Below are 26350 nucleotides of genomic sequence, written 5' to 3' on the forward strand. Positions count from 1 at the left end.
CGAGCCACCCTTTGAAATCTTCTGTTCACCTTTTTTACTTTGTCATTTCTCTCATTTGCTTTAGCTACTTGACATTCAAGAGTAAGTTTCAGAGTCTCTTGTGACATCCAACTAGATTTTGGAAACGACAACCATGATTGAATGACGTCAGGCAGGAGCTTGTTATGAACAAGTTAAGGAAGACCGAGAGGAGGCCTGGACGTGGAGATTGGTTGTGCATCGGGAAGATAGTGCAGGGATATGACATACATGTAGGTGGTTCAAGGGCATCGCTTGATACAGTGCTCACTCCATGAGTTGCAGGCTGTAGGTTAGTGAATGCCTCGCATATGTCAATGTCAGTTTGGATGGCCCTGGGATCTTGTTAAAATGTAGATTTTGATTCAGGCATTCGGAGGTGCGGGTTGAAATTCCACATACTGAATAAGCTCCTACTTCATGCTGGAAGTAATAAGTTTAGAAATAAGGATGTGAATTAAAATTAGAGAGTGCCATTAGGGAAAATAATAAAAGAAAGAATAATTCTTAAAGGGGAGACACTGTGTAAAGATCATGGTAGAGAGAGAAAAATCTGCATGAGACCAAGAAATGAAAGAATAGGAGTCAGCCCGGAGGGGAAGTAGGGTGGAAAGAAGTGGGAGCAGAGGCAGGAGATGGCTCCTTATAGAAAACTTAGTGATTTTCTAATTTATTTGTCGATAGAGTTATTATAAGGCTGAAAGACACAGTGTTCAGGAATCCTCCCTGATTTCTCAAAAGCTTAGGGACTGGTGGTGGTATGGTTTGAAAATAGAGAGAAAAAAAACTCAAGGGGAAAAAAGAAATGTTCATCACAAAAGCAGCAGGAAAAATACAGATCTCATATTACAATGCTAGAAATGAAATGAAAAAGCACAATACAGGGGTTTTAACCGCACATAGTTAAAAATGAATGAACTGTGATGAGTCTGTGGAGAAAACTTGAAAAATTGTTTTTCCTGAAAGTTCACCCTTGTTAATATCCAATAACAATGCGTATGTTGCTCTGCAAGGCACAGAGTTACATAGGTGAACCCACAACATCAACATTGGATCCCTGACTCCCTGGAGGAAATCAGGTTCACGTTTTGCAGCCTGACCAGGCCTGGCTGCTCTTCCTGCTCCGGGAGAAGTAAGTTCCACCATCTGTGATCTCATTGCAGAAAGCGGAGGCCCATGGAGCTGCCTGAAGAGCGCAGGTGTGTGCTCTGGAGGCTGCGGCCTGTTCTGCCTTCAGTGTAGATGTCCTCAGGGTGGAGCATTGGCCTGCGCCTGGGAGGAAGCCAAAGACCTGTCACTCCCTGCTTCCTCAACACTGTTTGCTCCCCGCCCTTCTTCCATTTCAGGTTTCAGGTGTGGTGCAGGGAGAACTGGGGACCTAGGGTGACCATCTTGCACATCCAGAAATCACAAGGAAGGATTTCAACAGCTGTGACTGGTGTGTGGACCAAACGTCATTCATCTGCTTCCAAACTGCCCGAAGCTCTGCTTCCACTCCCGTCCTTCCTGAAGTGACTTTTTGCCTTAGAGACAACATTCCCTTAGACTTCCAGAAGCTAGAGAAGGAAATGGTGAGTTCTACAGAGAACTGGGTTATTCTCTCAGTATGTGGGTGAGGCTGGATATGAATTGTTGGGGGACCAGCTGTGTGCTGCAGGACTGTGGTTCCTCAGTGAAGAAAATGGTGGCAGAGGAGGTCGAGGGACTGAGCCCCAGGAGGCATCCTAAGGCCATGCTCCAGTGTCACCGGGCCCTTCCTCTACACATATATTGGATGCCTGGTATCACCTTTCTTGTGTGACTCTCAGAGCTGGCACCATGGGGCGTTAAATCCCCACCCTGGTCCTCGATGCCCTTGTGTTGAATGGCAGAGTCTCCTGACCAGAGTCTGAAGACGGAGCAGCTCTGGCTGTGGAGGCTGAGCCCTGGCCTCCAGAGCCATCCTTGTCCCATCTCTCTGAACAGTGTTCTTGACCCCCCAGGCACTGGAGCATTTTCTGTGCAGTTCTCAAACTACAGCTCCCCCCTCACACTGTGTTATGGGTTAGAAAAGGGGAGAGAGAGTCCGTAGGTGAAGGCCCTGACTGTTGAAGTGGTTCTGGGTGATGTTGGTGATCTCCTGACCTCACCAGAGCTGGGGACAGTGGGTCCAGCTGGATTCGATGTGGGGTGCCCAGACCCATTTTTCTCCCCCAGTAAGGAGTGCTATTGCCTTGAGACTTTCAGACGTGTGAAAAACATCCATCTTCAGCCTAGGTCCTTGTCCTCCCACTGGTGCCTGGAGCTGGTGTTTAATCCCTGTCATTTTTGACTGTTCTCCATAGTCTTGAATTAGAATCTAAAGTTGAAGTGTTCTGTTTGGCTAGAGAAGCTCAACATGTAAGATGTGTGTATTTAAGTTCTTGGGTTTATAGTTTCCACTGGAAGAAAATTTCTAGGTCATTTGGTGTGTTTCCACTGAGAATTTTTCAACTTAACGGATATAAATGTCTCAAACACAGAGGAATGTCTGTTTTAACTGATGTGAAAGTTACTCTTAAGCTTACTTAAATCTTGATAAGATTCTTCCAGACTCCTCTCACATTTAACAACAAGTCATGCCAGAACCCCTAATGTATTAAATATTTTAGCCGTTTTAGAAACATTCTGTCTGAGATAGAACGGATGTACAGACTCTCATGTCCCTGGTTACTCTGTTTCGAGAGAGATCTTTAATTTGTACTTTTGTGATTTGCAGAAGTGTACTAGACCATTTAACAGGTGCTAAGTGATTAAATTTTAAATGGTTTTGTTAGTACACACGTGAATTCCCAGTAGAAACACTTAATATCTCATTTGACTTATATCATGTTTAAAAATACAATACAGTTCACTGGAATTATGTTTTTCCAACGGGTAATACCATCAAAGTTCAAAGCTCAATATGAACTTTATAAAATATAGTTTCTGAAGGCTTGTCCTCCTTCAGCCCATTCCTCTTTTCCCAGCTTCCTCTAAATAACCAACTTTATTACTTTCTGAAGCATCTTGCTGGTGTTTAGAAGCAAGCAAATAGAAATTTTTTATTTCTCCTCATTCGTTACACAAAAGGTAGTGTGGAATTTACACTTACTTTTTAATGAACGATTATCCTGGTGGTCTTTTCAAACAATATATAAAAACAAAATCAAACCGGTTGCCATTAAGTCAGTTGTGACTCCTGCTGACCCTGGAGGACAGAGTAGGACGGCCCCAGGGGGCTCTGAGAGCAGACTGCCACATCTTTCTCCGCAGAGCTGCTGGTAGTTGAACTTTCGAGCTTTCCGTTAGCAGCTGAGCACTTTAACCACTGTGCCACCAGGGCTGCTATAACAATACATAGGCAGCATAGATCTAAGTTCTTTAGTAACTCCAGAATACTACATATGACTGACCTTAGTATTTTTGGTGTTGTTTTTAACTGTGTCGCTGTGAATGAACACTTGAACTGTGGCCGTTATTTTGCTTTTGCATTGCTAGTTCTAGTGCGTATATATGTAAGTTTCTAAGGTCCAGGTATCGATAGGTTAGGTATAAAAGCCCTTCTGAACTAAGTTAAATACAATCAAAAGGAAGGGGTTTTCACATGACTTGTGTAATTAATTTATGAAAATTACATTTCTTTTGTGTTTTAAATAATACTTCAAGCTTTCTATTGTCAACTCCATCCTAAAGAAGCAGGTTATAAACTTGTCTTGTACAATCTAAATAGTTATATCAGTTGCTGATAATAAATAGACCTTGGTCAGTTTTTGTGACCTCCCTCTGTGTCCCACCCTGATTTTATCTCCTCCTGCCTGGAGATTATTACTATCTATGTTTAGAAGTTTCTGACTATTACAATATTATTGCTATTATTATAGCTTTATCACCTAAGTTTTTTTTTGCTATTGTGCTCTATATGAAGGTTTACAGAGCAAATTAGTTGCTCGTTAAACAATTAATACACACATTGTTTTGTGACATTGGTTGCCAACCCCACAACATGTCAACACTCTCCCTGCTCGACCTTGAGTTCCCTATTACCAGCTTTCCTGTTCCCTCCTGCCTTGTCTTCCTTGCCCCTCGGCTGGTGTGTCCTTTTAGTCACGTTTTGTTTTCTGAGCCTGTCTAATCTTTGGCTGAAGGGTGAACCTCAGGAGTGGCTTCAGTACTAAGTAAAAAGGGTCTCTGGGGACCATACTCTTGGGGTTTTATCCAAACAAACAAATAAAAAAAACCCAGTGCTGTCGAGTCGATTCCGACTCATAGCGACCCTATAGGACAGAGTAGAACTGCCCCATAGAGTTTCCAAGGAGCGCCTGGCAGATTTGAACTGCAGGCCCTTTGGTTAGCAGCCGTAGCACTTAACCACTACGCCACCAAGGTTTTATCACCTAGGCCTTAATCCATAAACTCTGTATTGTTGAGTTTTGCCTCTGGGCTTTCTGTAAATTCAGTTATCACTCTGTTATCTGTGACTTACTTCCTCAGGGTGCTGTTGAGTTTCATACGTGTTGGTGTCCGTAGCTCTAGTCCACCCATGTGCCTATGTATGTGTGTTCCTGTTATACGAATGGACCACAATCTACCTCGCCACTGTAGAGGTTCGGGAGGGCGGACCTGAAGCCCAGGGCCGAGGGGCCTCCACTCCGAATCTGGGGGGTGTGGCTAGTACCTAGAGGCTGGAGGACAGGGTTATTGTGTAACCTGTCTCAGAGAACAGAGGATTATTCTCAAAGCTTTGAGGGCTAGTGTAATGATGTGTTCTGCTGACTTGCTTGGTGCATGTTATGCCATCTTTTCCTCCCAGTTTCCCCCATTTGTAATGGACATGTCTAGCTTGTGCCTTTTCTGACACTGTATCTTTAGAAGCAGATAATTTGTGTTCTGAATTTCACAGATGAAGAGGAATTTTTGAATTTTGGACTTGGACTTGATTTAAGACTTTTGCTATGCTGTGATGGGATGAATATGTTTTGCGTGTTGCAAGAATGTGATTTTTGGGGGGCCAAAGCATGGAATGTCATGGATTGAATTATGTCCCCCCAAAAATGTGTGTATCCACTTGGTTAGACCATGATTCCCACTATTGTGTGGTTGTCCTCCATTTTGTAATTGTAATTTTATGTTGAGAGGATTAGGGTGGGATTGTAACACCACCCTCACTCAGGTCACCTCCCTGGTCCAAGGTAAAGGGAGTTTCCCTTTAATCTCTCAAGAGATGAAAGGGAAGCAGGCAGAGAGTTGGGGACCTCATACCACCAAGAAAGAAGCACCAGGAGCAGAGCGTGTCTTTTAGACCTGGGGTTCCTGCGCAGAGAAGCTCCTAGTCCAGGGGAAGATTCACAAGAAAGACCTTCCTCCAGAGCTGACAGAGAAAGAAAGCTTTCCCCACAGAGCTGACACCCTGAATTTGGACTTTAGCCTACTTTATTGTGAGAAAATAAACTTTTCTTTGTTAAAGCCATCAGCTTGTGGTATTTCTGTTACAGCAGCACTGGATGACTAAGATATCCACCAAATTATCATCCGATGTGATTTTCCTGTATGTTGTAAATCCTACCTCTATGATGTTAATGAGCTGGGATTAGTGGGGATTATGTTAATGAGGCAGGACTCAATCTAGAAGATACGGTTGTGTCTTAAATCGATCTCTTTTGAGATATAAAAGAGAAAAGTGAACAGAGAGACAGAGGGAACCTCATACCACTAAGAAAAAAGAGCCAGGAGCACAGGTCCTTTGGACCTGGGGTCCCTGTACTGAAAAGCTCCTAGACCAGGGAAAGATTGATGACAGGGACCTTCCCCCAAAGCTGACAGAGAGAGAAAGCATTTCCCTGGAGCTAGCACCCTGAATTCATAAAACAGTACATCGACAGGCAACTGCCAGAAAATGAAGCCGGATTCAGAAGAGGACGTGGAATGGGGGCTATCATTACTGATATTAAATGGATCATGGCTGAAAGCAGAGAATACCAGAAAGATGTTTACCTGAGTTTTATTGACTATGCAAAGGCAGTCGACTGTGTGGATCATAAGAAATTATGGATAACATTGCGAAGAATGGGAATTCCAAAACACTTAATTGTACTTTTGAGGAATCTGTACTTAGACCGAGAGGCAGTCATTGGAACAGAACAAGGGGATATACTTCATGGTTTAAAATCAGGAAAGGTGTGGATCAGGGTTGTATCCTTTCACTATACTTAGTCAGTCTGTATTTTGAGCAAATAAACCGTGAAGCTGGACTATATGAAAAAAGAATGGGGTGTTAAGATTTGAGGAAGACTCATTAACAACCTATGATATGCAGATGACACAGCCTTGGTTGCTGACAGTGAAGAGGACTTGGAGCACTTACTGATGGAGATCAAAGACCACAGTCTTCAGTATGGATTACACCTCAACATAAAGAAAAATTTAAAAATCTCACAACGGGACCAATAAGCAACATCATGGTAAACAGAGACAAGATTGACGTTGTCAAGGATTTCATTTTACTCAGATCCACAATCAACGCCCGTGGAAGCAGCAGCCAGCAAATCAAATGATGCATTGCGTTGGGCAAATCTGCTGGGAAAGATCTCTTTAAAGTGTAAAAAAGCACAGATGTCACTTTAAGGACTTAGGTGCACCTTACCCAAGCCATGATGTTTTCAGTCACCTCATATGCCTGTGAAAGCTGGACAATGAGTAAGGAAGACTGAAGAAGAATTAATGTCTTTGACTTATGGTGTTGGCAAATACTGAATATACCATGGACTGCCAGAAGAAGGAACAAATCTGTCTTGGAAGAAGTACAGCCAAAATGATCATTAGAAGCGAGGACGGCTGTGGCAGTTTCTCGAAATAAGACAGCAATGAATTTTGCCACATTGACTGACTGTTCTTTCGTGAAGTGTTTCTCTGTAGTCTGCGATGGTGTTTTATAGCATTTTACTCCAATAGATCTTTCATAATTGGAGACAGTTCTCTCAAACCATGCAGCTGCATTATCAACTAAGTTTATGTAATATTCTAAATCCTTTCTTGCCACTTCAGTGTTCACAGCATCTTCACCAGGAGTAGATTCCATCTCAAGAAACCACTTTCTTTGGTCATCCGTAAGAAGCAGCTCCTCAGCCATTAAAGTTTTGTCGTCAGATTGCAGCAATTCAGTCACATCTTCAGGCTACACTTCTAATTCTAGTTGTCTTGGTAATTTCACCACATCTGCAGTTACTTCCTCCACTGAAGTTTTGAGCCCCTCAATGTAATCCACAGGGGTTGAAATCTTCTTCTTCCAAACTAGTCTTAGTATTGATATTTTGACTTCCTCCCTTGAATCACAAACGTTCTTAATGCATCTAGAATGGTGAGTCCTTTCCAGAATATTTTCAGCTTACTTTGCCCAGACCTATCAGAGGAATCACTATCTATGGCAGCTACAGCCTTACAAAATGTATTTATTAAATAATAAGACTTGAAAGTCGAAATTACTCCTTGATCCATGGGATGCAGAATGGATATTGCTGTTGTTGTCAGGTGCGGTCAGGTGGGTCCTGACTCTTAGCAACTCCATGTACAACAGAATGAAACACTGCCTGGTCCTACACCATCCTATCATTATGCTTGAGCCCATTGTTACAGCCACTGTGTCAATCCATCTCGTTGAGGGTCTTCATCTTTTTGACTGACCCTTAATTTTACCAAGCATGATGTCCTTGTTCAGGGACTTGTCCCTCCTGATAATATATTGAAAGTACATGAGACGAAGTCTCAACGTCCTTGATACTCAGGAGCATTCTGGTGTACTTCTAAGACAGATGCGTTAGTTCTTCTGGCTGTCCATGGTATATTCAGTTTTCTTTGCCAACACTATAATTCAAAGGCATCAATTCTTCTTCAGTGTTCCTTATTCATTGTACAATTTCCACACGCATATGAGTTACTTGAAAACACCATGGGTTGAGTCAGGCGCACCTTAGTCTTTAAAGTGGCATCTTTGCTTTTTAATACTTTAAAGAAGTCTTTTGCAGCAGATTTTCTTTTTTTATTATACTTTAGATGAAGGTTTACAGAACAAACTAGCTGCTCATTGAACAGTGCACATACTGTTTTCTGACAGTGGTTACCAACCCCACAATGTGTCAACACTCTCCCTTCTCAACCTTGGGCTCCCTATTACCAGCTTTCCTGTCCCCTCCTGCCTTCTAGTCTTTGCCCCTCGGCTGGTGTGCCTCTTTAGTCTCGTTTTGTTTTATGGGCCTCTCTAATCTTTGGCTGAAGGGTGAACCTCAGGAGTGACTTTATTACTGAGCTGAAAGGGTGTCTGGGGGCCATACTCTCTGGGTTTCTCCAGTCTGTCAGGCCAGTAAGTCTGGTCTTTTTTTTGTGAGTTACAGTTTTGTTCTACATTTTCTCCAGCTCTGTCTGGGACCCTCTATTGTGATCTCTGTTAGAGCAGTTGGTGGTGGTAGAAGGCACCATCTAGTTGTACTGGACTCAGTCTGGTCAAGGACATGGTAGTTGTGGTCCTTTGGACTAGTCTTTCCCTTATGTCTTTACATTCTCCCTTGCTTCTTACGGGATTAGACCAGTAGAGTATCTTAGATGGCTGTTCACAAGCTTTTAAGACCCCAGATGCTACTCACCAAAGTATGATGTAGAACATTTTCTTTATAAACTATGTTATGCCATTTGAGCTGGATGTTCCCCGACAGCCCTCAGCCCAGTAATCTGGTCCCTCAGGGAGTTTGGATGTGTCTGTGGAGCTTCCATGACCTTGCCTTGTTCAAGTCATGCTGGCTTCTCCAGTATTGTTTACTGTCTTCACCTTCACCAAAGTTACCGCTTATCTATTGTCTACTTAGTGTTTTTCCATCCTCCCCTCCCCTCCTTTGTAACCAGCAAAGATTGCTTCTTTTTGTGTGTAAACCTTTTCATGAGTTTTTATAATAGTGATCCCATACATTATTTTTCCTTTTGTGACTGACTTATTTCACTCAGTATAAAGCCCTCTGGATTCATCCATGTTGTGAGATGCTTTGCAGATTCATCGTTGTTCTTTATCATTGCATAGTGTTCGATTGTATGTACCATAGTTTGTCCATCTGCTGATGGGCATCTGGGTTGTTTCCATCTTTTTGCTATTATGAACGATGCTGCAGTGAACATGGGTGTGCACATGTCTATTTGTGTGATGGCTCTTATCTCTCTAGGATGTTCCTGGGAGTGAGATTGCTGGATTGTATGGTATTTCTATCTTTAACTTTCTAAGGAAGTGCCGTATCATTTTCCAAAATGATTGTACCATTTTGCGTTCCCACCAGCAGTGCATAAAAGTTCTAATGCCAGTAATGCCGGGGGTGAGATGGTATCTCACTGTGGTTTTGATTTGCATTTCTCTAATGGCTGGTGATCTTGAGCATTTCCTCATGTGTCTGTTAGCTGCTTGAATGTCTTCTTTGGTCAAGTGTCTGTTCATTTCCTTTGCCCACTTTTTAATTGGATTATTTGTCTTTCTGTTGTAGAGGGTGTTGGATTTTCCTGCAGATTTTAGATATTAGACCTTTGTCAGATTTGTCATAGCCAAAGTTTTTTTCCCCGTCTGTAGGTTCCCTTTTTACTCTTCTGGTGAAGTCTTTTGATGAGCATAAGTGTTTAATTTTTAGGAGATCCCAGTTATCTAGCTTATCTGCTGGAGTTTGTGTGTTGTTAGTTATGGTTTGTATCCTGTTAATGCTGTGTATTAGCGCCTCTAGCATTGACCCTATTTTTCTTCTGTGATCTTTATAGTTTTTGGTTTCATATTTAGGTATTTGATCCATTTTGAATTAGTTTTTTGTTTTTTGAGCAGAATAGACATTTTTACAATGTTGAGTCTTCAGGGAATAGGGAGGCCACAGAGGGAGAGAGACGGGGGAGTGGCCGGTTGGTGGAACAGTCAGAAAGCACACAGTGTTTATCAGTTAAGTTCACTGTCTTATGTGGCCACGGTTCATGGTGCCCCAAAGTAATAACAATGGTAACATCAAAGATCACTCATCACAGGTCACCTTAAGAGATAAAATAATGATGAAAAGGTTTGAAATATTTCAAGAATTACTAAAATGTGACACAGACACGAAGTGAGCACATGCTGTTAGGAAAATGGCGCCAATAGATTTGCTGGACGCAGGATTGCCACAGACCTTCAATTTGTAAAAAAAGTAATAGCTGCAAAATGCAGTAAAGCGAGTGCAGTAAAATGAGGTATGCCTGTACCAGTGTTGTGTTGGAGTGACGAGTGGAAAGGTCCTCTGCTTGTTCCTATCTTAGCAGGAAAGCATCAGGCTTCTTGCCAATAATTATGACGTTAACTGTAGGTTCTTTAGTAGATGTTCTTTATCAAGTTGAAGATATTTCTTTCTTTTCCTGGTTTGCTGAGGATTTTTATTCTGAATGGGTGTTGGGTTTTGTCACATGCTTTCTCTGCTTCTGTTGATATGTTCATATGATTCTTCTTGCTTAGCCTGTTGATCTGGTGGATTACACCAGTGGATCTTCTAGTGCTGAAACAGTCTTGCATGCATAGAATAAATTCCAAGTGGGCATGGTGTATAGTTCTTCTTTACATTATCGGGTTAATTTTCTAATATTTCACCGTGAAGTTTTACATCTGTGTTCATGAGAGATAATGGTCTTTGTTTCTTGTAGTGCTGTAGTATCTGTCTGGCTTTGGTGTTTGTGTGATGCTGGTCTCATAAAATTAGTTTGCAGGTATTTGCTCTGCTTCTGTTTTCTGGAACAGATAGAGAATTTGGTATACTTTCTTGATAAAACGTTCGTAAACATTTCCCGATTAAACGTTTTCTTTGTTCCTAAGATGGAATCCCAGGTTATTAATATTAATCTGTCTTCTTTTCTAATATTTACATTCAGCACTGTAAATTTTCCTCTCAGCATGGCTTTCTCTGCATCCAGCAGATTTTAAGTTGTATTTTCATTTTCACTTAGTTTAAAATACTTTATAGTTTCTCTCGGGACTGCCTTGTCCCATGTGTTACTTAGAAATGTGTTGTTTAAATCCCAGTGTATGTTGGGATTTTCCCTCTATCATTCTTTTATTAATTTCTAGTTTAATTCCAGTGTGGTCTGAGCACATACTTTGTATAATTTCCAATCTTTTAAATTTGTTAATGTGTGTTTTGTGGCCTATAATGTGGTCTGCCTTGGTGAATGTTCCCTGTGAGCTTGAGAAGACTTTGTATGGTGTTGTTTTTAGATGACACATTGGGTAAATGTCAGTTAGATCCAGTTGATTGATAGTGTTGCTTCAACTATGGCCTTTCTGATTTTCGGTCTGTTGGCTCTGTCCGTTACCAGTGTAGGGGTGCTGAAGTCTCCAACTATAGTAGTAGATTTACTTCTCCTTGTAGTTCTGTTGGTTTTTGCATCACATATTTTGGTGCTCTGTTGTTAGATGCATACACATTAAGGATCATCATGCCTTCTTAAAAAATTGACTCTTTTACCATGTAATGCCTGTCTTTATCCTGATCACTTTTCTTGTCTGGAACCTGCTTTGTCTGAAATTAATATAACTGCTCCATCTTTCTTTGGAGTTTCTGTTACTTTTAAGTCAATTTCTTGTGCACAGTGTAGTGTTTTAATTGGTGTATTTAGACCACTGGTATTTAAACGGATTATTAATATAGTTGAATTAATGTCTTCACGTTGTTGATGTGTGCCGTCAAGTTGATTCCGATTCATTGGGACCCTATAGGTCAGAGTTTTCCATAGTTTTCCAAGGCTGTAATATTATGGATTGACACTGTAGCTGCAACAATTGGTTCTAACAGAGAAATGGTTGTGCGGATGGCAGGGGAGTAGGAATGTTTCGTTCTGTTGTACATAGGGTCGCCATGAGTTGGAACTGACTTGATAGCACCTAACAACGATCTTTACGGAAGCAGACTGCCACATCTTTCTGCCATGGAGTTGCTATTGTATTTACCAGCTGAGCGCTTAACCACTGTGTCACCAGGGCTCCTTATCATGTTTGTTAGAGTTTTCTATTCATTGCCCTTTTTCTTTGTTTTCTTTTTGTCTCTCTCTTTCTACTTCCACTGGTTTTAATTGAGCTTTATATATCATTGCATGTTCTCCTCTCTTAGTGTATCCATTGTGCTTCCTTCCCCCCACCCCCTCCTTTAGTGGTTATCGTGGTTTTTGCAGTATATATTTACCACTGTTCTAGTCCACTTTCAGGCAACATTATGTGACTTCATGGGTAGTACAAGTACCTTATAACTGTATTCTCAATTCCTCCCTCTTGTTCCTGTAACATTGCTGTCATTCATTTCACTTATCCATGAACTATAATCCTGTAATATATTTTTGCTATTACTATTTTGAACAAACTGTTAACTTTTAGATCAATTAAGAATAAGAAAGTTAAAGGATTTTATGTTACCTTTATTTATTAATTGTCTAATACTCTCCCTTTCCTTATGTAAGTCTGAATTTCTGATCCACATCATTTTTCTTCTCTCTGAAGAACTTATTTTAATGTTTCTTGCAAGGAAGCTCTACTGTGACCAATTTCTTCCAAATTTGTTTGTCTGGAAACATCCTTATTTCTCCTTCACTCTTTTTTAAAAATCTTTTTCATTGTCAGAAAAATATGTATAACAAAACATTTGCCAATTCTACAGTTTTCACATGTATAACTTAATGGGCGGCAAAACAGTTAAGCACTGTACTGCTAGCCGAAAGGTTGGTGGTTTGAACCCACCTACAGGCTCCTCTGGAGATAGGCCTGGTGATCTTCTTCCAGCTGGTCACAGCCTTGAAAACTCTATGGAGCAGTTCTGCTTTGCACACACAGGGTCACTGTGAGTCATAATCAGCTTGACGGCAACTTAAGAACAACAATAATGTCGTGACATCGATTATGTTCATCTGTCATGCAGCTATTACTACTCTTTTCCCAGCTTATTCCACCACCAATAACAAACTCAGTGTCCCCTATGCAGTAAAGGCCTTTTCTTTCCCTTTCCCACCCCTGGTAACCACTGAGAAGTTTAGTCACTATACATTTCCTTATTTCATAGCAGTGGGATCACACAGTATTTGTCCTTTTGTGGCTGTTTCACTCAGCAAAATGTTTTCAAAGTTCATCCATGGTCTAACATCTCTCAGGACTTCATTTCTCTTTATAGCTAAACAATATTCCATTGTATGGATAATACCGTATTTTGTTTATCTATTCATCTGTTGATGGGCATTTAGGTTGTTTCCATATTTTGACTTGTGAACAATACTGCAGTGGATATTGGCGTACAGATTTCTGTTTGATTTTCTGCTTTTAATTCCTTTGGGTATTTGCTTGTAAGTGGGATTGCTGAGGTATATCGTAGTTCTATAGTCAGCTTTTTGAGGAACTGTCAGACTTTTCCACAGTGGCTGTACCTCATTGCATTCCCGCCAGCAATGGATGACAGTACCAGTTTCTGCACTCCCTAGTCAGCATTTATTTCAGTTTCTGCACACCCTAGTCAGCATTTATTTCAGTTTCTGCACACCCTAGTCAGCATTTATTTCAGTTTCTGCACACCCTAGTCAGCTTATTTTCCTCCTTCCCTTTTGAAGGATAATTTTGCTGGATACAGAATTCTAGTTTAGTCTTTTTTTTTTTTTTTTCTCTTAACACTAAATATTTCATTCCACTCTCTCCTTGCTTTTGCATGGTTTCTTAGGACGAGTCTGATGTAATTCTTACCCATGCTTTTCAATAGGAAGGTGATTTTTCTCTCCTCTGGCTTCTTTTAGTATTTTCTCTTTGATATTTTTATTTATTTATTTTTTTTGGTATTTATCCTGCTTGGTGTTCCCTGAACTTCCTGAATTTTTGGTTTGGTGTGCGTCATTAGTTTTCTAAATTTCTCAGTAGTTGTTAGGTGCCATCGAGTCGGTTCAGACTCATAGCAGCCTTACGTACAACAGAGCGAAACACTGCCCGGTTCTGTGCCATCCCCACAATCATGTTATGGTTGAGCCCATTGTTACAGCCACTGTGTCAGTCCATCTTGTTGAGGGTCTTCTTTTTCACTGACCCTCTACTTTACCAAGCATGATGTCCTTCTCCAGGGACTGACCCCTTCCAATAGTATGTCCAAACTATGTGAGATAAAGTCTCGCCATCCTCGCTTCCAAGGAGCCTTCTGGCAGTGTTTCTGCCAAGACAGTTTTGTCCGTTCTTCCGGCAGTCCACAGTATCTTCAGTGTTCTTCGCCAACACCATAATTCAAAGGCATCAGTTCTTCAGTCTTCCTTATTCATTGTCCAGCTTTCGCATGCCTATGAGGAGATGGAAAATATCATGGCTTGGGTCAGGCACACCTTAGTCCTCAAAAGACATTTTTGCTTTTTAACACTTTAAAGAGGTCTTTTGCAGCAGATTTACCTAACGCGCTTAGTCATTATTACCTCAAATATTTCTTCTGTTCATTTTTTCTGTGTTTTCTTTCTGGTACTCTCAATACGTGGATGGTCCACATTTAGTAACTGTCCCACAGTTCTTAAGACATTTTGTTCCATCTTTTTTATTCTTTTTTCTCTCAGCATTTCAGTTTTGGGAGTTAACATGTCTTCAAGCTCACGGATTCTTTCCTTGACTTTTTGCTGCCATTTGATGAACTTGTTAAAGATATTTTTCATGTCTTACAAAGTTTTTCATTTCTGGCATTTCCTTTGGTTTCTTTGTTACAGTTTCCATCCCTCTGCTTACATTCCCCATGTGTTGTTACATGTTATGCGCTTTATTAGCATGTTATAATTATTTGGAATTTTTGGTCTGATGATTCCAAAATCTATGCCATCCCTAGGCTAATTTTGAGGCTTGCTCTGTCGCCTAGTATGTCTTTAGGATACCTAGTAGTTTTTTTGTTATTGTTGAAAGCTGGAGATTATGTACTAAGTAAAAGGAAATGAGGTAGAGAAACAGGCCTTCAGTATGAGGTTTAACTTCATCTGGCCAGACGCTAGGCTGTGTTTACTGTTTATTGTAGTTGTCAGTTGCTCTGATGTTCTTGTGTTTTTTTTTTTTTTTTCCTGTTGTGTTTGTGTTTCCTAGACACTTCTTAAATCAGGTCTGACACTTGGAATTCTGTCATAATGTCACTATCTTATAAAGCCCTACTGATGTGGTGGTAAGGTGTGGACAAAGGGGAAGCCCGGTATACTCCCATGATTAAGTCTCAGTCTTTTAGTGAGCCTGTGCCCCGGGGCAGTAACTGTATAAATGCTTCTCTGCTTCTCCCCTCACCTACTGTGGTGAGACCGGAAGCCTAGATGAGGCTGGGGGTGGGTATTTCACTGTTGCAGGTCAGCTGGACTCTGGTAAGATTGTTTCCCTTGAGGGCAGGCCTTGTCAGGGAGAACAGAATCTTGGAAATTTTCAAAATGGCTGCTTTTCTTCTTTTTGCTACTGGAAGGAAACACAAGGAGATATTTCTCTGACGGTCACACTGAGGACCTGATAGGGTTCCTGCAGGTAAAACTCCTAAACTCTGTGGGTCCCCCTAAGATTGGGCCACCGTGGCATTTTTATCCCTGAAGTTTGTCCACATCGCGCCTCCTGCAATTCATCGATTGCATTTTAAGTTTTCCTACGCTGATACTGATCTTAGGTGGTTTCTGCTCCTAAATTTTTGTTCTGGTAGCTGCTTATGTGTCCCTCCAATTTAGGGGCAGCAGTTTGCCCTGTGACCTCAATTTTTTGAGTCCAGTATGTTCAGATTTTTTCTTGTGAGATGAGAGTAACGACTTACAAACTACTTATATTAACATAGGACCAGAAACTGGAAGTCTTCATTTGCTTCATTACTCTGGGCTTTATTTTCACGTTACTTTCTTTATACTGTTCATTTATGCTGGTTTTGTTTATCTAGTTCCCCAAATGTATATGTTTAGCTTACTGCTAATGACCTTTTCTTCTCTGGTGTAGGCAATGTGTCTTCCCTTCCCTGGGCGTGAAGGTGAGTGAGCCCTTTGACTCCTCTGCCTCTGAGCTGGGACTTGTTGAAGTTGACAAGCATGTGAAATGTATATGAGTGTTTGCAAAATCACCGTTGTCTGCTTCCACATTTCTGGAATTGGAAGTGAGCTCTTTCTGTCCCTTACCAAGCCAGGTCTCCCTAGCTCAGGTTTCCTGAAACGACCGCGTTGCAGCTGCGCCGGATTACTGAAGATAAACATGCCCGTGTGGCTTGCTGCTTCTGGCCCCCTGTGCTGCGTTTCCTGGGGCCTTGTCACCACTTGGCAGTCTGCATATACATGCGGTGGCGCGGTGCCTGAGAGCTCGGCTGCTCACCGAAAGATCAGCGGTTTGAATCCACCAGCTGCTCCTTGGAAACCCTGTGGGGCAGTTTGACTCTGTCCTAGAGTGTCGCTATGAGTCAGAGCTGACTTTTGTTTTTCTTTTTGGTCTGCACACAAAGAACTTACGATCCATGTTCATCCAGATCTTCTGTTTTGTTCACTGCTGTATCTGCTTTGCCAGCATAAAGTAGGCTCTGTGTCAGTATTACCTAAATCAGTTTTAGTAAATGAAGGTACCCACAGTTAAGAGTCTGAAGGGAAGAAGTCTCGTCTGAGACACAGGGCTTTGACAGAAGTCGCCCCAAGTTTTGTGAATTAAATAGTATGTTTTCTTTGTCTCCTCTCCCCAGTATCCATCAGGGCTATAGACCATGCATGGTGTGATTGGAGAATAGCAGCCAGAATAACAGCAAAACCGCGTGCATGCGAGCAGAAATGTAGTTGTCAGAAGTTTAGCCTTCGAAGACAAATTGACCTGCATTCTGACCCTGACTCACGAACATTCCACGTAGGCAACATTGAGCATGTGATTAATTGATTAACTTTACACCAAGGCTTTGAACTTGTTCATACCCAATTAAATTAATCATGGCTGAGGAAATGAAACAGAAGCAGACACGAATTTAAAAAATTTTTGTGAACCGGAAAGATAGACGGAACAAGAACAATTACGGGTCAAAGTCTTGGTAGAAACTTCATCTCCCTTTTAGAAAACAAGGGCAGCCTGTGTGTTGCATTGTTGTTGCTGTTAGGTGCTGTCGAGTCAGTTCCGACTCATAGCGACCCTGCGCACAACAGAGTGAAACACTGCATAACAACCAGGTATTTTGCCCATTGACTTTTCAGCAGATTTGGAAGCAGTGGTGCTAGGCTCAAAGATGGCAGCTCAACGTGGCACTCTTAACATGAGTCACTCACCACACTTCTGCCAGTAATCTAGTCTTTTGCATCCGGCTCCTGAAAGGGCACACAACACCTTCTCGTTCTCCCATTCTGGGGCTTGGACCTATGACTTTTCCTATCTGATTATCAATCCGCTTCACCAAAATTTAAAAAATTCATGTCTGCTCTGGTTTTGCGTCCTTAGCCATTATTGAATTGGTTCCAGCTGGTTCAAAGTCCTGCTTTTACTCAGCTGTGAATTGTTTGAAGTAATATCTGCTTAGGAGAGTTACGAGATATAAATGAGCTCTAGTGTGCTGGTAAAGTAGAGGGTCAGCAAAAAAGAGGAAGAGCCTCAACGAGATGGATTGACACAGTGGTGTAACAATGGGTTCAAGCACAGCAACAATTGTGAGGATGGTGCAGGACTGGGCAGTGTTTCGTTCTGTTGTGCATAGGGTCGCTATGAGTCGAAACCGACTTAACGGCACCTAATGATTAAGTGTGTTGAAAACTTTTTGCAAAACCTTTCACAAATAGTAGTTGCCCAATACACAGAACATTTTATCGTTACTATGTTGTATAATTCACTTCGAACCTACCAGCTGCTCCATGGAAGATAGATGTGGCAGTCTGCTTCCGTAAAGCTTTACAACCTTGGAAACCCCTTGAGGTTGCTATGAGTCAGAACTGCCTTGATGGGTGTGGGTTTGGTTTTTTTGGATATTGTATAATTAAAATTAGGGTTTTTTATGGCTTTAAAATACGTAACCTGGCCCACTGTAGTGGAGGATAGTTTTGAATTTTGGCTTTAGCTCAGAGTTTGTTGTGACATCATCATACCAGGATTAATTAGAAATGACATAGATGGCTCACTTCATCCCTTCCCTGATAAGAGGAGTCTTCTTACTCCAAAGCTGCTCTGTTTTACCACTCAAAGTGTAGTTTAGCAGCTTTTTCTTTCTTTACTACGTGAGGAAACCAACAGATTGGTGCTGTTTCACAGAGATTGCTCTTACAGACCAGGGAATTCCACTGGTCGGGGTTCAGGTGATCATGGTTTTGTGCCGTCTAGGGGCTGCAAATGTGAGAGAATTTTGGAGTGGAGCCTCTAGAGGGCTGGAGTGTAAGTCTCTGTTTCCTAGGCTTCATGGGCAGTTTAACAGGTAAATCATCTGTACTTCAACTTACAAAATCAATTTGTGGTAAAAAAATTATATATAATAGAACATTTGCCAATTCAGCAGCGTTTACATGTATAACTTGATGACATTGATTGGAGACCGGGGCACAGTGGTTACCAGCACAGGTGCCAAACTAAAGGTCAGCAGTTCAGATGCACCAATCGCTCCTTAGAAATCCAATGGGCAGTCCTATAGGGTCGCTATGAGTCAGAATTAACTGTACGGCAATGGATTTGGTTTTTTATTTTGATTTACGTGTATAACTTGGCGACATTGATTATGTTTATCATGTTGTGCAGTCATTACAAAATGAGCATCGTAACCTCTTCTCCTTGGTCAGCAAACACAAGGGTATGCTATTCTCGTTTCAGCTCTTTGTCATCTTACATGGTTAGATTGTGTTTGTGTGAGGGTGTGTGGAGTTACGCTTGTTGAGGGCAGGAGTCACTAATAATTGGCATCCAGTTGCATCAGATCTCAAAATTTTCTGTCTCACCTGAGCTCTTTTTAACTTGTATTACCTTTGCCTGTCTCATTGAAAGGGACAGAGAGGATGACAGAATAACTGATTTTTTTTTAAAAAATAGGTGACATGTAAAAATTCACAGTTCTCCAAAAGAATATTCTTTTTTCGGCAGGTGGACCTGTTCTCATGCAGTTGTTCAAGAAAATATGACCAGCTCAGGGCCTTGGGTTGCCAGTTTGTGGGAGCCCCTAGTCCTCCCATGGCTGTGAGATCAAAGGAAGCAGTACCGTTCTGCAGCGTTTCCCAGTTGTTAAAACTTCATCCTGTCTTCACCCTGTGCTTTAGGTTTTGATGGGTGGTCTTATAGAAGGAAGTGAAATTGTTTGTTCACAAGGAAGTGACGATCTGAATTAGAGCATTTCTCTAATTTCTGCTATGTTTCTAACTGTTGAGGAATAAGACTGTAGTTGGTCACAGTCAAACTGGGGAAATTATTTCAGTATGTTGGAAGTCTGTGAGACAGGATGCAGTCAATGAGGAAGTAAATGTAGTTAGTGAAGGGAAAAGGCTGATGCCCATACTCTAGAGTAGACCTTGGTAGAACATAGAACTTCGTGTCAAATCCCTATGAATTGTCAGTTTTCCAGGACAGACAGCCTCACCCTTCCTTCTCATACACATTGAAGTACTTGGCACCTTGCTTATCCACAATGTGTGGGATGTTTTAGGACTCAGCGTTCATTGAGGATGTGGCTGTGGTCTTTAGCCAGGAAGAGTGGGCTTTGCTGGATCTTGCTCAGAGGGTACTCTACAGAGATGTGATGATGGAAACCTTCAGAAACCTGGCCTCAGTAGGTAAGAATGGCGTTCATTTTTTTTTAATTCCTTTAGTGAACAAAAATATTTTACTCATTGACTTTGCTCCGGTATTTGGGCTGAGAAATGGGAATAAATTGTTACATAAAACAGACATGGTCTCTGGGTCTATGGAGTTCACATATTCTGGCTTCTTTATGAACGTAAAGCTGTATGTATTAAAGTGAGTTTTTATTTCTCGCGATTAAAAGCACTGAGGTTCTTTAAGTGTTCTAAGAGTAAGCATTGGCTTCAGGGGTCATTTGGCACACTGAGAGATTTGCGTTTTGGGACCTTGTAGAGAGTTTTACTGTGTTTATTACAAGTCTGACATGATTATTTTGTGGCAAATAAATACACCTGCCCATCTTCAGAGACTCTGAAGAGCAAACTTTTGGTTTAGTGTCAGGGAAATATTCATTGCTCTGCACTGTCTTCCTTCATGCTCTGCATCTCTTCACAAGCACCATGTCAGTATATACATTTTTCCCCCCCCAAAGAATCAAGGACAGTAGAGATAGGACTCATCCAGGGCCACTGTATTGGGGAGTACCAGGAAAGCAAGAATTTTTTGAAGGACCAGCCCTGCATGGAGGAAATTGCATTTGAATCAGTTAGAAAAAGTCTCTTGGGTTGAGGACACAATTTCGCAGATGCCTGATCTTTTCTGACTTTAGCAATCCTGTCAAACCTGTGGTCATGGAGACCCGTTCCCTCTTTTAATGTTATGTGTGTATTGTGTTCTGTCCTTTCTACTTAGCTCTTGTAATTATACCTATTTATGTCACTGTCACTGTCAGTCTTCATGGATGTATTTCCTAGTAAATTGCTTTTTAACCATTGCCAAAGTGCTGAAACAGCAAAATGTGGCTGTTTCTTTGTTCACAGCAGCCTTTTTTGCCCTAATAATTCCTCTTTCCTTTTTATTTTATATTGTGAATCTCAACTTGAATTACTGGGTCAGTCTCTCGAAACCTTATTGAAGGAGAAAAGTTATCCAGTGAACATAGGATGGTGCAATTCATGAAGAGTAACACCTGGTTCTCCATGTTAGGAGAAATCTGTGAAGCACATGGGAGTAAAGATCAGCATAAGGACCAGAGGAGATATTTGAGGTGAGTGTCATTCATACAGGCAAAAGTAGTGCCTCATGAGAAAGTCCTACAGTGTCATTACATTACATGCTTATATATATACAAGTATAGGTGTTTATATATATAATGCTTGGTATCTTAGTTATCTAGTGCTGCTATAACAGAAATACCTCAAGTAGGTGGCTCTGACAAATTTATTTCCTCACAGTTCAGGAGGCTAGAAGACTAAATAAAGAGCGCTAGCTCTAGGGGAAGGCTTTTTGACTCTCTTGGCTCTGGAGGAAGGTCCTTGTCTCCTCTGAGCATTTGTTCACATGGCATTGCATGTATCTTCCCCTGTCTCTGCTTGTTCACCTGCTTTTATATCTCAAGAGATTGACTCAGGATATACCCTAATCCTGCCTCATAAACATAACTTAATGCTCACCAACATAACCTAATCTTGCCTCATTAACATAATGAAGACTACCGATTCCAAATGGGATTATAACCACAAGCATACAGGTTAGGATTTACAGCACACATTTTTGGGGTACATAATCCATAACACTTGGTAAAGTAGAGGGTCATTGAAAAAGAGGAAGGCCATCAAGAAGATGAATTGAGACCAATGGCTACAGCAATGAGCTCACAAGTAGCGATGATTTTGAGGATGGTAGAGGACCAAGCATTGTTTTATTCTGTTGTACGTGGGGTTGCTGTGAGTCGGAACCAACTCGATGGCACCTAACAACAGAGATATATTTAAACCTAGCTGTAAAATTATGTGTTTGGAGAATTCTCATAAATGTGAGTCAAATGTGATTACTTGAAACATATTTCACTTGGACACTATTGTCAGAAAGCCATGTTTCTGAAAAACAGTGACAGTAATGGTAGTGTTTCTGCTAGATAAATTAACCTGTGAAACATGTGAGACAAGACAGGGCAAAAACCATGCACATTCACTGTGTTTGGTAATGGTGAAATGGGAACAAATTTATTTCCAACAGCACGTTGCCCATTTTTAACAGAAGTCATACAGTACAGAGCCACAGTGAAAGTAATGAAGGCCATCAGTGTGGGAAAACCTACAGCTGGAATCCAAAGCTTACTGTGTTAAAAAGAAATCCTCCAGAAATAAATGCTTTTGAATGCTGTGAATGTGGAAAAGCCTTCATGTATCACGCATCACATAAGCATCATACCAGACCTCACACCGGATGCAATGCTTCTCAGTGTAAGAAAAGTGAAGAAGCCTGCAGTTGTCTCTCTCACCTAACTACTCCTATGAGAACTCTTACTGGAAAGAAACCCCATAAATGTAAGGTATGTGGGAAGGACTTCATTTGTATTTCAGCGCTTAAGCATTCTGTGACAACACTCACTGGTGAGAAACACTATGAATGTAATGAGTGTGGGAAAGGTTTCTGTAGTTTCTCATCCTTCTGGACACATGTGAGAGGTCATAAGCATGAATGTAAAGAATGTTATAAAACCTGTAGTTGTCCTTTATCCCTCAGTTTACGTAAAAAATTTCGTAACAGGGCTAGGCCTTACGGATGTAAGGAACGTGGGAAAGCCTTTAGTGAGACCACATCCCTCACTCAATATATAAGGGCTCACAGTGAAGAGAGGCCTTACGAATGTAAGGAATGTGGGAAAGCCTTTAGTCAGTCATCACACCTCGCTGAACATATAAGAACTCATAGTGGAGAGAGGCCTTACAAATGTAAGGAATGTGGGAAAGCCTTTAGTCAGTCATCACACCTCACCACACATATAAGAACTCACAATGGGCAGAGGCCTTATGAATGTAAGGAATGTGGAAAAGCCTTTAGTCAGGCCTCATCCCTGACTATACATATAAGAACTCACAGTGCAATTAGGCCTTATGAGTGTAAGCAATGTGGGAAGGTCTTTAGGCAATCTGCAAACCTCACTACACATATAAGAATTCATCGTGGAGAGAGGCCTTATGAATGTAAGGAATGTGGGAAAGCCTTTAGTCATTCCTCAAACCTTACTACACATATAAGATCTCATTGTGGAGAGAGGCCTTATGAGTGTAAGGAATGTGGGAAAGCCTTTAGCCAATCCTCAGCCCTCACTACACATATAAGAACTCACAGTGGAGAGAAGCCTTATGAATGTAAAGAATGTGGGAAGACCTTTAGTCATTCCTCAGCCCTCACTATACATAGAAGAACTCACACTGGAGAGAGGCCCTATGAATGTAAGCAATGTGGGAAAGCCTTTATTCAAGCCTCATCCCTCACTACACATATAAGAACTCACACTGGAGTGAGGCCTTATGAATGTAAGCAATGTGGGAAAGCCTTTAGTCAGGCCCTACACCTCACTCAACATAAAAGAACACATAGTGGAGAGAGGCCTTATGAATGTAAGCAATGTGGGAAAGCCTTTAGTCAGGCTTCATCCCTCACACAACACATAAGAACTCACAGTGGTGTTAGGCCTTATGAATGTAAGGATTGTGGGAAAACCTTTAGTGAGGCTTCAACCCTCACTAAGCATAAAAGAACTCACAGTGGACTTAGGCCTTATGAATGTAAGCGGTGTGGGAAAGCCTTTATTCAGGCCTCATCCCTCACTAAACATGTAAGAATTCACAGTGAAGTTAGGCCTTATGAATGTCATGAATGTGGGAAAGCCTTTAGGAAGTCCTCTTGCCTCACTTCACATATACGAACTCACAGTGGGGAGAAGCCCTATGAATGTAATAAATGTGGGAAAGCCTTTAATCGTTCCTCAAACCTCAGTTCACACCTAAGAACTCACAGTGGAGAAAAGCCTTATATATGTGAAGAATGTGGGAAAGCCTTTAGTCGTTCTTCATACCTCACTTTACATATAAAAACTCACAGTGGAGAGAGGCCTTACAAATGTAAGCAATGTGGGAAAGCCTTTCGTGATTCCTCAACCCTCACTACACACATCAGAACACACAGTGGAGAGAGGCCTTATAAATGTAAGCAATGTTGGAAAGCCTTTAGTTGTTCCTCAAACCTCTCTAGACATAGACGAACTCACATTGAAGAGCCTTTATGAATGTAAGGAATGTGGGAAAGCCATTAGTCTTTCCTCAGACCTCACTACACATAAAAGAACTCACAGTGCAGAGACTCTTGTCAAAAGTGGGGTGTTTCATTCTTATTGCTATAATTTTAAACAGCAAATTTCAAAGAGTGTGCGATTAAAGAACAAAGTTACTCATTGAGTAAGAAAGCAGTACTAACGCAAAGAAGAAGTCATTAGAGCTACTTTTTGCCTTTGGGAGAAATGACAGTTTCATTGTAACTGTGGGGCTGTCGTCAATGTTTGTTGCTTTCTGAGTCCAAGTTAAATTCCCTTTCTTCATGTCTTTGGCTATTACAAATAAAGCTGCAGGGAATAGCCTTGAGCAAATGTGGTTGTATATTTTTCTCATGTTTTGTTGATGTTATTTTGCGTACAATAAAATATACTGATCTCTGATCTCTAATTTGGTTTAAGAGATTTTTTTGTTTCCATATTTATTACACTTCCTTTCATTCTTTCCTGTTGTAAAGTTAACTCTTTTACCCTTTACAATTAGTAAGTTTCTCGTTAAAAAAAAAAAAAATCCCACTCCATCGAGTCGATTCCGACTCATAGTGACTCTATAGGACAACATAGAATTGCCCCATAGGGTGTCCAAGGAGCAGCTGGTGAATTCAAACTGCCGACCTTTTGGTTAGCAGCCAAGCTTTTAACCACTGTACCACCAGGGCTCCAAGTTTCTCCTAGGGTGGTGGTTTGTGACTTTGCAAATATTCTGTTTGTTATCGTACTTTGACCTACTAATTTTAGTCCCCATTGGTATTTATTACCTATGATAGTTATCCCCCACGCATGTCAGTTTGTCCTTCTCTGGGGGTTGTGTGTTGCTGTGATGCCAGAAACTATGCCACTGGTATTCAAATACTAGCAGGTCACCCTTGGCAGACAGGTTTCAGCTGAGCTTCCAGACTAAGACAATTTAGGAAGAAGGACCTGGCAGTCTACTTCTGAAAAAAATTAGCCAATGAAAACCTTCCGGATAGCAGTGGAACATCGATATAGTGCCAGAAGATGAACCCCTCAGGTTGGAAGACACTCAAAATATGATTTGAGAATAGCTGCCACCTCAAAGTAGAGTCGACCTTATTCATGTGGATGGAATCAAGCTTTCAATTGCCTCATGTGCATGCTAAAGCTGGCAAAGTGAATTAGGAATACTGGAGAAGAATTGATGCCTTTGAGTTGTGGTGTTGGTAAAGATTATTGAATATATACCGTGGACTGCCAAAAGAATGAACAAATTTGTCTTGGAAGAAGTCCCGACCAGAATGCTCTTTAGAAGCGAGGATGATGAGACTTTTTCTCGCATATTTTGGACAGGTTATTAGGATGGACCAGTCCCTGGAGAAGGGCATCATGCTTGGTAAAGTGGAGGATCACCAAAAAGGAGGAAGACCCTCAAGGAGACAGATTGACATGGCTGCAACAATTGCCTCAAGCATAACAATGATTGTAAGGATGGTGCAGGACCGGGCACTGTTTGGTTCTGTTGTACATAGGGTTACTATGAGTCAGAATCGACTCAACGGTACTTAACAACATGATAGCGATTACGATGGTGTTTGCCAAATGGTATTTTCTATTTCAATAATTTCCTTTATATGTACTAATTGGAATTCTACAAGGAATATCTTTTCCTTTTCTAACCTTTATTCATGTATTAAATCTTTTATACCAGTATAGGCTATTCCATATTACTTTTTTTTTTTCTAACTCTGATTGTCCCAGATTTGGTTATTAGGAGATCTCTTAAATAGGTTCCTTTTTTTTTTTTTTTTTTGACATGACCCCACTATCATTTGTACATTTCTTTCTGCCCGTGTTTGAGGCTCGTGTTGTCCTTTTTCTGCCCAAGCCCTGCAGTCAAACTTTTTTCCAAGAAACTTTGTTCCTTTGATTAGAGAATGATATTTAGAAACAAAGATCTGCGCATTAGTTATGACAATTGCTACTGGGCCCTCGAAGTTGAAAGAGCTAGGAAATATGTGTGTGTGAGTATACACATACAATGACACATATTTTTACCTGTTTATGGATCTGTGTGTTTTAAAAACTCAAGATTGTACTCATGTGTCTGATTCCAGCCCAACACTACAGGGCTCATTTTAGCCATTTCCATTACTTTATATATTACTCATTTCTCTAAAAGTAATACTCATGGCTCTTATCATGCATGTACACTTTTTGCTGAATCTTTGAATATACATAAAGCAATTTCAGAATTGCTAACTAAGGTGATGAACTGCCTTGCAGAAAGCAATTTGGTCTTCGTTTGAGGTTCATGAAAGTTGGACTGCAGGTTAAGTCTAATGAGTGCAGGTAAGATCACAGGGACCACCTGGTGGCCTGATGTTAACCTCTTGAGGCATAATTTAGCTTGTCATGCAGGACTGTCCAATAAAATCTCAGAAGCAAGAGGCTTAAGG

General features: G+C 41.1%; 2 protein-coding genes across 7 annotated transcripts in view; both read left to right on the forward strand.

Annotated features, from left to right (window-relative positions):
• The first annotated feature begins 1474 nt into the window (after window positions 1–1474).
• LOC100661677 (zinc finger protein 883-like) lies at window positions 1475–25236 on the forward strand. Of its 3 annotated transcripts, none has more exons than XM_064280163.1 (4): window positions 1482–1589; window positions 19623–19749; window positions 20714–20864; window positions 21857–25236. In XM_064280163.1, the coding sequence occupies exons 1-4, from the start codon at window positions 1587–1589 to the stop codon at window positions 23892–23894; spliced, it is 2319 nt and encodes a 772-aa protein (XP_064136233.1). In that variant the 5' UTR covers window positions 1482–1586; the 3' UTR covers window positions 23895–25236. The 3 variants fall into 3 exon arrangements, with proteins under 3 accessions (XP_064136234.1, XP_064136233.1, XP_064136232.1); XM_064280162.1 differs by having other exon boundaries at window positions 21836–25235; XM_064280164.1 differs by lacking the exon at window positions 19623–19749 and having other exon boundaries at window positions 1475–1589; window positions 21836–25236.
• LOC100661394 (zinc finger protein 883-like) overlaps window positions 1476–26350 on the forward strand; it is a 139806-nt gene continuing 114931 nt past the window's right edge. For all 4 annotated transcript variants that reach the window (XM_010601449.3, XM_064280166.1, XM_064280168.1 and 1 more), the window contains exon 1: window positions 1476–1589. The gene's annotated coding sequence lies outside the window, so the exon portion shown is untranslated. The remainder of the gene's footprint in view (window positions 1590–26350) is intronic.

Source organism: Loxodonta africana, chromosome 3 (assembly GCF_030014295.1).
Source record: "Loxodonta africana isolate mLoxAfr1 chromosome 3, mLoxAfr1.hap2, whole genome shotgun sequence".
Taxonomy (NCBI): Eukaryota; Metazoa; Chordata; class Mammalia; order Proboscidea; family Elephantidae; genus Loxodonta; species Loxodonta africana.